Source organism: Ammospiza nelsoni, chromosome 3 (genome assembly GCF_027579445.1).
Source record: "Ammospiza nelsoni isolate bAmmNel1 chromosome 3, bAmmNel1.pri, whole genome shotgun sequence".
In the NCBI taxonomy this organism is placed as follows: domain Eukaryota; kingdom Metazoa; phylum Chordata; class Aves; order Passeriformes; family Passerellidae; genus Ammospiza; species Ammospiza nelsoni.
The window spans coordinates 48,717,367-48,729,930 of NC_080635.1; the positions used below are offsets into that span (position 1 = coordinate 48,717,367).

General features: G+C 38.2%; 1 protein-coding gene across 8 annotated transcripts in view; it reads right to left on the minus strand.

Moving 5' to 3' along the window:
* STXBP5 (syntaxin binding protein 5) overlaps positions 1-12,564 on the minus strand; it is a 104,055-nt gene that overhangs the window by 72,821 nt on the left and 18,670 nt on the right. For all 8 annotated transcript variants that reach the window (XM_059467241.1, XM_059467239.1, XM_059467236.1 and 5 more), the window contains exons 3-4: positions 3,558-3,639; positions 2,668-2,768 (exon numbers count right to left, since the gene is read on the minus strand). In XM_059467241.1, the coding sequence (XP_059323224.1) occupies positions 2,668-2,768; positions 3,558-3,639 (183 nt within the window). The remainder of the gene's footprint in view (positions 1-2,667; positions 2,769-3,557; positions 3,640-12,564) is intronic.

Below are 12,564 nucleotides of genomic sequence, written 5' to 3' on the forward strand. Positions count from 1 at the left end.
GTTTTAAAGCCCATTGTCTGACAACCCTATAAACAGCAGCCCACAGTGAGATCCCTTTGATTCCCAGAAGACAAGGGACTAATGTGTATGTCTCAAACACAGATAACTGGATAGCTGTGGAGCCAGCCAAGGACTGTTATTACTAACAGACAAGAATTGCTGGTAAATCCAAGGACTATTGGTATTAACACACCATGAGAAAGAACAAGGTTTGGCTGGAGAAGGGGGGGGTCAAGTGGAGATAGAGAGGCACTTTTCCTTTCACAGTACAATGCAGTAATGAGTGGCAGGAAGCGGACATGGACTAAAGGGTGGGAATAAAACCACGAAAGACCTCCAAAGACCCCTGACACATTTCCAGAAAAGCCTGACAGAATGGACTGTGCATAATTAATTTACATCATGAACACTCTTCTCAATAAACTTAGTTGTATATAGCATAAAACTGACCAAAGAAAAGTCCATTTACTTCAGATTCATACAGCATACTGAAACTATTAGGTATAATGAATTACAAAGAACTAAGTGTTATAAAGGTCCCTATTTAGAATTATTCAACAGTGAATTTTTTGCATTTCAAGTTCCAGTCAAAATATTTACCTGATAATGAAATTATAGGTTATTTTATGAATTTGTGTTTTATGAACTAGTCAAAAGAAAACAGAATATTTGAAAACATTTAACAGTCATCCACCATGACCTAAGCGGCTATGACAAGGTACAGATCTGGCAATCTTAAGTGTTCTGGCTAACTCCATATGTTATTATAACAGATGTTTTAAGATTAAAATTGCTAGAAGAATAAGCCCTTGTCTCAAGCTATGCTTACACCACTCATGGTAACTGTGGTGCTCTCGTTACCTACCTTGGCAAGACAGGATTAGTAACTAAGTCAGCCACTAAAGCAATATCAGTGACCAAGACTCCTTTCTAGCCCCACTCAACTCCCTGTGATGGATTTTGCTACTGACATCATTACATTCACAGAAAAAAGGATAGTTTAAAACTTTCACTTTACTTAACCAAAGATACAACACATCTAAAACTCTATGCCAGCCTACAACAGATTTACACACAATCAGAATCAGATATCTGTTTTAGAGCATTAGTTAGAAGCCCATTTTTAAGTGTGGTTTCAGGATACAAATCTTACTTTTACACTGACACTTAAGTAGACACTACAAGTAAGAGAAAAGTCACTAAAAAAAGGAAGGGAGAAGTAGAAAATCCAGTTTGGACACACTACTGTATCTCTTACATTTGGACAATCCTCATTAAATTAGCGGTTATAAATTGCATTTCCCTCCATTTGCCTTCTATACTGCATAAAGGAACACTGCCACTCCTTTGGGGCAGAGAATTTGCCCCAGTCAACAAAGCTTCCGGTTTTCTGTACAACAGTTCAGAACACAGAATTGTCTGGGCCTGAAGGGGTTATTAAAGATCACCTAGTCCACCTCACCTCCTGTGGCCAGGGACATCTTTCAGTAGGTACTTGAGCAAAGCCCCATCCAACCTTCTCTAGAACACTTCCAGGGATGAGGCACCCACTACTTTTCTGGGCAAGCACTTACAGTGTCTCAGCACTTACAATGAAGAATTTCTTTCAATATCCCATCTAAACCTACTTCTTTCACTTTAAAGTCATTACCCCTTGTTCTATTCCTACAGGCCCTGGTCGGATTTTTATGCACAGTGATCACAGAAACAATTTCAAAAGGGAATTAGAATCACTTAATCCTCTACACAAAGAAACTTCAGTAATCTTCATTTATGTTGTTCCTGACGAATTTGTTCATAACCTACTCTTTAAAACTACCAGGGTACCATTTCACCCACCCAACAGTTTGTTTAGTAGTTGGCATGACACTACTTTAGAAGGTATTAGATAAGTATTTACCTTTTTCTATTGCTATCGATTACTTAAAATATATTACCTCCTGCCCTATTCAAAAGAAATACAAGTGACAGATTATTCTGTGTTCTTGCTAGTACCCTCCGAGCTCCCCAAGCAGCCCATCTCTAATGCACACTGTTGAAAAGCAAATACAGCATTCCAGCTGAGACTTTACATGTACTGGAAAAGAAGGAATATCTCCTAGAAGGGAAGGAGTAGTTGCTTTTAAAACAAAGGACACGTTTTTCAGAAATTTACTCAATTGACTTTAAGAATTTAATCTTAAATGTCTCTCTAGCTTGCTTGGAATTTTATTACTTGAGTACAAAAAGTTTTAGTCAAAATACAAGTGGTTTTCAGATACTCTGATACAAACAAGAGCTCTAACAATGCAGAATCTTGTTTTCCCATCAAGGGAGAAAAAATTCCAGGTAAAAAAATTGACCAGTTTTCCTGATTGTCTTTTTGGTGCACACACTTTCTCTTGTTCCAAAATTCCTCTGAAGACATACATTCAAATTACTCTGTTCCTCCACCTTTTAAAGATATGAAAATTGATGTTCAACAATGCAACAAAAAGTGATAGAAAAGGCATCTCAGTTTAGGTCACTAGTGTATCTTATTCACAACTACTTTGGGGCCCAACAGATTGAAACTCAAACCCAGTGTAAACCCAGCTTCAATTATGTACCAAGTAATGACTTGGACTGCATCAATAAGATCTGATCTCACAATAGCACATGGGCATTGCAACAATAACCAGTCCCTACCGTTCCCGGTTAAATTTGAGGGAATGAAGGATAGCCGGCCTCTTCTGGCGCAAGTTCCACAGGTGTAAGGTGTCGTCAGCCAAGGCACTCACTAGAGCTCCCTAGGAGAACAAAAACATTTTAGTCAGCCTGTTTTCAAAGCCCTAGGAACAGTATAGCATCACAGAAATAAACATTACATATTTATTTCCAGGATGAAAAAAACATATAAGCATGTGCATCAGTACCATAGCACAGCTATGTTCTAAGTAGAAGGAATGAGATAAGTGATGTGATCACACATTCAGCTCACTCATATTTGGTTCAGTGCTACTCTGAGAGGTGATGGGGAAGGAGCTTTTTCCAGTGTGTGCTCATCAGTTTCCTCATGCCCATCTCTGCAGAGAAATCAGGCAATGAACTGCTAATATCTGTGTGCTGACAAAGCCAGCGAGATCCCTCTAAAAGCCCATCCCTAGCTCAAGAACAGCACTGCTGTCAAATCTCAGCTGCTACATCCCTAGAAGCACATCTGAAACTGAGGCAACATTATTCAGTTCATGTCTAAGACAGTAACTTGATCAAAATAAAATTAACTACCTACTGAAACTGGTAGTACTGTGTAAAAAGTACTTCACCACTTCCAGAGATAACTTGCAATGTTCAAGGACATGAAAAGATATCCTAGTTCTTGCTTATACCAAAAGAGCACTTTGGTGACAAAGATATTTTCAGGAGTTAGTCAAGCATTTTCCAAAACTAAAAAAATTAATTTATTTATAATTGTTATTGCAGCTTATTATTTGTGCTACCCCACTTTTATCATTATTATTTTAATGCTTGCCTAATGAAAAATTAAAGAAAATGTGCTCCATTTCTTCTCTGAATTACACATAAATCATTTTACTAACCTCATTAATCAGGAACTGAAGTTGGATTACTGCAGCTCCACTGTCATGTTGACAGTAGCATTCAACTCCTGGCCGACCAAAGCTGGAATTAGTACCATTAAGGAATAATTGTTGCATGTAACAAACAAAACACACAGCATAACCAACATTTTCACTTTCACTAATACCACATTCACACAGGCTAACATCCTGGTTCTAGCTAGTGCACTCAACATATCTAACCACACAGAGCTGAATAGGTACCAAAACAGTCATTTATAAATGTAGAAAAGTAACGCAAAAAATTCAAAAGGCCTACCTTGAAATATAAAAAATTATATATAACTGCCTAATTTACAGAGATTTAAGGATTATTCATCATGAAGAACTTGAAGAATGATGAAGCAGTTATTTTAACAATGTTAACTATCAGGACTAGAATGAAAAGAAGTTAATCTAAATAAGCATCATAAACAAATTATTACATTTTTCAAATGCCAAAGGATCTTTCTCTCCATTTAAACATTACTTAAGGATGAACAGACCTGAAAATGCAAGGCATGTTAAAAAAAATTCTGCTGTGACAGAGAAGAGATCAGTAGTCAAAATATGGAGGAGTCAATGGGAAATTATGTATAATGTAAATTTTCAGGATCTCTGTATCAAGACTTCCTGGATTTACACCAGATATGAGATAGCAAAAGCTTGCTCATTTTCACCCTCACACATAGATCAGTCCTATTGTTCCATAACGAATATTGCTGGAGGCTGCAGCAAAACAGATTCTTTCACTTCTCCATACTTAACTCATCTTTTAGTTGCAAACATTCTGTATTTTAAATGTGGTTATGCACCTGCTTCTGATACAAAATTAAGTTCTCCAATGTTTAGGAGATCAAGCAGAAATAAGAGAGGAATTAAGCAAACTGGTCAGTATTTCACCATCATTGTATGCCCACGGTTTCTGAACTATAATTTGTCAGTGTTGAACACTTCTTGTTTTAAAGAAACACCTTAGCACTCAGAAGAAAAGAAATTATTCCAAAGCTTTATGGAAAACAGGGACTATATGTACAATTTTTTCTCTCAGTATATGCTAAAAATTACTAAAACAGTACAATTCTCACCCATTTTGCAAGCTTTCCATTTACTGTGAAATTGCTGAACAAAACCTAAGTGGATGATATGTGCATTCTTAAAAAACATGTGCATTCACTCTATAGACAGTTGAAAGGCTGAAAAGACCATTAGGCCTCATGCAAATCAAACCTAAAACACATCTCCTGCTCAGCCTCTAAGCTGGTAAATAAAAAAGTACAACAGCCAGGAGAAGTCTGCTTTAACATACTGCTATATTTTAACTTTTAAACTTGAACCACATTCTTCTAGACTAATAAATCTGCATAACATCCTGCTAAGTGGTGAGCTACACACTAGACAGATGTTGAATAATCCACCAAACTTAATACCAGCTTTCTTCCCCAAACAGAATTAGTAATTTAATTTTGTTCTGCCATGGAAGGACTTAAAGAGTCAGCGAGCCTCACCTGTTTTTTCCTTTTATTTTATATTTACAAACATAAGGTTTTTTACAAAGTAGTTATCTGTATTCTAGTCACAGTTTATGACTTAAAATACAAAAAGAGTGGAGGGGGTGTTGTCCCCAAAAACAATGCCTTCCTACACAAACTCACAATACTTTTAATGTAAAGTCGTTGCTTTCACATTAACTATGGATTGACGGCACAAATTGCCAGACTGAAAAAACTCGCAAGAAATAAGATAAGTTTCAGAGCTGATTCCTTTCGGCCTTGCTCATGCATCTGCATTCGCTTAAATTAATAATTATTTGCACACGTAGACAAAAACTATTTTCAAATGTGAAATTCAAATGCTTACAGGAATTGAATTTTAAAACTTGTTTACCTTCACTGACACAGATAGCTTTCTAATAAAAGATTTCCCCAGCCCCTCCCTGGAACAACATTTTCCAACATAATTAAATGCAAACCTTGTTTGTAAACCCGGAGTTTATTTGGAATTAAGACTCTACAGCTACCTTGCTTCAAAATAAGAGGAATATGACCCAGAAAAACATAAGTCCATAGACTGCTCAAGTTACTTCTTCCTTCAAATTCTATTCCTCAGATGCTTTCTGCAAGCACTTATGATGCAAATATTTCTGGAAGCACTGTTATAACTAGTCAGTAACAATTTCATTATTAAGAATATTTCAGTGTTTCCTTAAACAAAAAATTCTTCCACATTTTCCAGGAATCAGTAAATATTCAGCACTGGGAGTAAGATTATACAAGTTTTAAATATTCGGAGCAAATCTCTGTTTGACAAATTAGTGGAAACCTCACATCCAGATGTGAAAATGGTTTGGCCTCTTCTATAGTGCTCGCCATCATTAAAAAAAAAAATAGTCCTTGCAGCTAGTCTTATTTAGTTCCTTTACTCAAGGATTATGTCATCCTCACTTTTTCACCTAGTAGCTAAAATTATTCTTCTCATCTCAAATTAATATCATCCTCCTAACCAGCATTAATCTTCTTTTCTAAAGCAATGCAAAGCCTCCCTGTTTTGCGGGGTATGCTGAATTGAAAAAGCACGTCACAAAGGCTGACTGCAGAAGGATAATACATGCCTGCTTCAGTACATGAAGCATTTCTCAACCACACAAAACAGGCAGCAGCCCCGGGAATGCAGTTTGCCCAAATCCGCTGCACTTGTGTATGTGTGCTTTAGGCAAGAGAGCTCACTGTACTAAGCAGTGATCAGCCACTACATCGTGGTTCCCAAAACAGGCAAGGCAAAAATTATAATGAATAATGACAAGATGAGCAAAGCATTTTAATTTTGTAGACAGGAAAAACTCTGTGCCAAAGACCTTGGGTAGCTCTAGAGGAAATACGCTGCTCTGAGCAGTTTTGTAATCAAAGACCCATCCCTGCTTCTTCAATTCAGAGCAGCTCATTCTACTAGTCCTGCTTCATCCCCAATTCAAACTATTAAGGAATTGGATAAATTAATAGCTTCTAAACTGTAGCTTTGAATATTGCTTCCATGTTCCCCACTGCCATTTGGAAATTAACCCTAGAAAACACTAGCATTTCAGTGTCTTCACTGCATATGTTTTGAGAAAACAAGAGACAACAGCTGCACCTGAGACTAGAAAAAGAGAACATGCTCACATCCTAGCATTAGTGCTCATTTTCATAACTACTAGAAGTGCAGGTAAAACACAAGGAAATCACAGCATGACCTTAGTATCACATAAGACTAAATTCACTTCAATTTATGAGAAAAAGCTACATTTCCTAAAGGTATTTTTCCAAACAAGCTTCAGACCTAAGCTTACACTTCAAGCATTTCTTTTAGCGATATGCAAGATTTCTCCTCAAAATACTCTTTTTAAAGTTATCACTATTATTTATAGCTTAGCTACATAGTAGCAACTCAGTGCACATCTGCCCTTAGAAATCACATTTTAAAGTAAAAAATAATTCCAGAATGCTTATGAAAGTCAGAGAAGACCAGTTGGTTTGTTTGTTTTTAATTCTTTAATTCTCTAAGTAGACCTAGGGACAACTTCACCTGCGGTTGACCCCTCTGACACACAAGACAGTCCAAAATCTGTAGCTATCAATTCAACCCTTAGCCTAAGGCAGTCATCAAAAAATCACAGAATTTAGATTTAAAAAGAGCTCTAAGTTAATCAAGTCCAACCTCTGACCAATCACCACCTTATCAACTACAGTATAGAACTAAGTGCCATGTCCAATCTTTTCCTGAACCATCCTCCAGGCATGGTGACTCCATCACATCCCTGGGAAGCCCATTCCAATGTTTAACCTTTTCCATAATAGAATTTTTCCTGGTATCAAAGCTAAACCTCTCCTGGCACAGCTTGAGGCTACGTTCTCTTGTCCTGTCATCAGTTGCCTGGGAGAAGAGGCTGATCCCCACCTGGCTACAGCCTCCTTCCAGGCACTTGTAGACAATGGTAGGGTCTCCTAGGTCCCTGAGCCTCCTTTTCTCCAGGCTAAACACTCCCAGCTCCCTCAGCTGCTCCCTGTAGCCCTTGAGGACAAATCCTTCTCTGGACACGCTCCAGCACCTCAATGCCCTTCTTGCAGTGAGGGGCCCACACTCGAGGGGTGACTTCATCAGTGCTGGGTACAGGGGGACAGTCACTGCCCTGGCCCTACTGCTGATACAGGCCAGGGTGCCATTGGCCTTCCTGGGCACACACTGGCTGATATTCAGTTGGCTGCCAAAAGCACCCCCAGGTCCTTTTCCATTGGACAGCTTTCCAGCCACTTTTCCCCAAGCCTTCAGTGTTGCACGGGGCTGTTGTGATTGTAGTGCAAGCCCTGGCACTCGGTCTTGTTGAACCTCATAGCACAGGCCTCAGTACATGAATCCAGATCCCTCTGCAGAGTCTTCTCACCCTCCACCAGATCAGCATTCTCATGTAACTTAGTGTCATCTGTGAACTTACTGAGAGTGCACTCGATCCCCTCATCCAGATCATGAATAAAGGTATTAAACAGAACTGGCCCCAACACTGAGCCCTGAGCACTTGTGACTGAACACCAACTGGATATGACACCATTCACCACCACCCTCTAGTCTGGCCATCCAGGTAGTTTTTAACCCAACAAAGAGTACACCTGTCCAACCCATGGGCAGCCAGTTTCTCCAGAAGAACACTGTGGGAAACAGTCAAAGGCTTTACTAAAGCCCAGGTAGACACATCCACAGCTTGCCCCTCATGCATGTCACCCAGTTTCCTAAACCAGACTGGCTGGGCCTGACCCCTTGGCTCTCCTGTAAGTGCCACATGATCACACTCAAGATACCCTGTTCCAGAACCTTCCTGGAGATCAAGGTCAGGCTAACAGGCCTGCAGATCCCCAGATCCTTCTTCTGGCCCTTCTTGTGGGTAGCCAGGACTGATGATAAATGACAGAGAGCAACTGTGTGAGCTCTTCCACCAGCTCCCTCAGCACACTTGGATGAATCCCATCCAGTCCCATAGACTCAGGAGTGCCTAAAAGGCTCAGCAGGTCACTAGCTACTGCATCCTGGATTATAGGGGATCTATTCTGCTTCCTGTCCCTGTCTTTCAGCTCAGGGAGCTGGTTACCCTGGGGTATACACACACATTTATAATTTTAGATTATTTTCCAAACTCTCACCACACAGATATTGGCTTCTTTATTTATTACAATGTGATAAAAAGTCTTGATAATACAGAAAAGACAGACCAGGTATCAGATTTGCTACTGTTACAATAGCTCATGAAATTAAGACAAATCTGAAAATGTAGCTGTTTTTAATATTCATTCCTAGATACTTCTCAAAACTATAGCTGTAACACCTTCCAGTACTTAAACATTTGAAAATTTTGACAAAAAAGATCATTGGCTAGAGAAAGACACAAACCACTGATTTGAATTGTATACAAAACACTAAAATCAGCAGATTACTCAATGCATTCTTACGTATAGCACTCTAGGAGTGCATGACATACCTGCATATTTTACTACAGTAATGTATGTGTAGCAGTTTTCCACTTAATCAGACCCTGAAAAATTTTAAAAAATAAAAATGCACCACTGTATCTCATCAAATTGAATGATTACTATTACTTTCACATACATAATCTACGGCCATTTCAAAGAACAATCTGTCAAAATACAGTTATTTAGCAAGTGAGATTTATTCAAAAAGTCAGAAGGTACTACAGTCAAATACTGTCTAGAAAATACACTTTGACCTTTCAGATCCATGTACTACCAAACAAGATAACATATAATTTGTCCTATTGTGAGGGCAATAGCAGGTACAACATTTAAAAAATGGATGTTAAATCCACTTACAAATATCATAGTAGTTTAACAGGGTATAGCAAACTACTACTGCTGTTTGCTACTGCAACTTTAGAACTTCCAGTGAAGTGGTGACTAAACAACTGGCTGGAAGTTGAATTTCTCAATTTCCAAATGACCTACCAATAATGTTCATTCCTACATAAGTACAGATCAGCTTCCTTAAGTATTCACTTTGTTTATAGAACAATGCTCAGCTCCTTTAAACACCAGAAGCTAAATGATTCCATGTTAGCTTGCAAAGAAAACAATCTCAGACTGACAGAGTAAAAAGGAGCTCTGTTTTGAAAAATACCAGTCTATAGATCTCAGCAAAAGTTTATTAAGTGGTTTTCGTATAAAGGTAGTTGTAGCAAATTTAAAGCACAAACCCACCCTTTTTTGCCTCAATTTGCATGAGGTTTTTATTTTAAAATTAAATTAGTTTTCATGTAATGCCTGAACTAGTTTTCATGTAAACTGATAAGGAATAGATAGGGAGCAGTAGCTACAATCCGTTTTCTAACAACAGCAGACAGGGGTCAAAGCACTTCCTAAACGTCAAAGTTGTTTACATAAATGTGCACAAATACATTTCCCAAGCAGCTATAAAAAGTGGCAGCAAATTTTCTGTAAAGGCTGTATTTGGTAGAGTTTTCTCAGAGCTGCCAGCGAGAGGCAATCATTCATTGGAACAAGATGTAATCGAGCAGTACAAATGCAAACAGGATTTAAAAACTCCAAAAAAAACATGATTTAAAATTAAACAAGAAACAAGATGGGTTTTAATGATAAGTTTCTATATGCACAATTCACAGATGGCAAAGTATGCTATTAAATGAAGAGGTAAAAACATCAATTTAGACCAAAAAAGAAAAAAACTAAAAAGGCTACAGGCTTTCCTTGATTTTACTCGCTTTGCTTTCTGACACAGGTTGTACTCCTTTAGTGTAAGACCTCTATTTCAGCACTAACAACACCAAGATGACTAATCCAGTACTTTTTCTGGGTGGGATGGAAGAGAAGGAGAACAGCAGAACACAAGGGTAGGAGACTCTTACAAATACTGGTTTCTACGACTACACAAGATGCAGTGAAATGGGTGGTAACTGCTAATTCAGTAAAGTTTTTCCAAAGACTGCATATGTAAGCGTAATAATGGAAATAATGATATATCTTTGAAGAACTTCATCAAAATTCAGAGATAAAACATTTGTTTTCTGTTGCATGCTTCCAAGACCTGCTCACCTGTTACCCATTTAATCCAGTTTTGTTTCAAGTCAAATTTCAACATGTTATTACATACTATATCCCAATATTAATAATTAACCAGGCTTTTGCTTTTCACATGCATAGATTCTTGGCCACGAATAAAGGCAGGGGCATTCATTCTATGCTCCTAGAACTGAGGTATACTGGAATAAGAATGATGTCTCTTCTCAGAGTCCAGATATTTTGTACAAACATTGCCAAGAGCAGCATTAACAAGTGTAATGTTCTAGAACTAGATGCTAAGGGAATTACATACTTATTTAATTTAGCTTATGAAAACATAAATAACCTTGGATGTTATCTAATAAAAGGACAATTTAACATTTTCGAAGAACATAGCCAAACCTTGCCCAATCAACTATTGTCTGTCATCACCTATTTCTGACTGTAAAGCATTTTGTTAGGTCCAGAAATCTCTTCATTCATACAGCATGATCTAGAATAGTTCCCTTGACTCTTGTCTGACAGGCAAAGTCTCTTCAGCTATTTCCAAATCACCAACCACTGGATAGAAGGGACAGAAGACCAAATGCAATCACCAGTCATTCCATCTCAACTTTGTTCACACACAAGCCCATTCTCTAATCCCCTCCCCACAAAGTTCATAGCAGTGAGTGTAGTCCCCTAAGCCAATTTTACCAGTACCTCATTAACCCTTTACACCATTAGGGGTCATTTAGAATCAGACCACAGGTACTGTTATCACTCTTCATGCAGCTGCTTTTACTCACTTGCTTTGATAAAGGCAGCAGGAAAAGCAAGGGACCTAGGCATAGGAAGAGGTCTTAAAGAAGATCTCAAATTAAAAGTTGGTCACATCTATCAATTTCTCCCCCAGACTTTGCTGTAGTTTCTCTCTCAGTACTGATGCCAGCTCCTTCCTTTGGACACAGTCCTTTAACATTCAACTTGGGGATGAGGATTAATCCACCCTTCTACTTCCCACACCACTTTGCATTGTATTAATGATAGAAAAAATTTCTTCCAAACATGCTTCTGAAAAAAGTTTAATCACTGGAAGTTTTATCAATACAGTGACACAGGTATGCCATGTTTCTGCTTACACAGCTTTTTGAAGTAGTTACCAGCAAAGTCATTTGTTGAAGCACTAAGCAGGTCAAGGATTAGAAATACCAACAATTCCATGGCATAGGCAAGTTGGAGAAACCTAGATCCCAAATCCAGGTGGCAGGTACAAGTTTACTTGTTCTGTCTGTGCCAAATTGATACGACAATCTGTCCCCAGACTCATAGCAGTCTTTCAGCTATTAGCCTGGGGAACAGACATGCTGAAAAACCTTCCAAATACCCCACGTGATGTTCACAGGCACAGCTTCACAAAAAAGCTGCTATTGCTTTTTAAGTATTTCAGCTAGCAGTCTCTAAACCCTAGTAATTCAAACATAATGAAATAAATGGGTCTTGGGACAAAATTTCCCTCATCTGCTCAAAGCAGACGTAGAGGCTTCCTAAATAGTCTCATTCAAAATGACACTAAAAAATTGTTAAAATTAGCCTTAAGTGTGAGCAATCACAGCCATCCTTTAATTGCTACTTTAAGTATTTTGTAATTCTAAGATAGTGTTTTTCACTTTATCTTAGCTTAAGCCTCCTCAGGTTCCACTTCAACACAATTTTTAGTTTTGCCTATCACCAAAGGACTGAGAAACTTGCTATTTCACTGCTATCAAAACAGTAGTGACCATTTTATAGGTTTGCTCAAAATTACCACCACAAATGAAAACTAAGGTACAATTCCAAAAATTCAGTAGATGGCACTATTCCACAAAAATCAAGAGAGGAAACGATGTCCTTGCATAAACAAGGGGTACCATGGAGCTCAAACTCTTATTTTAAATATGCAAAAAACAATGCTC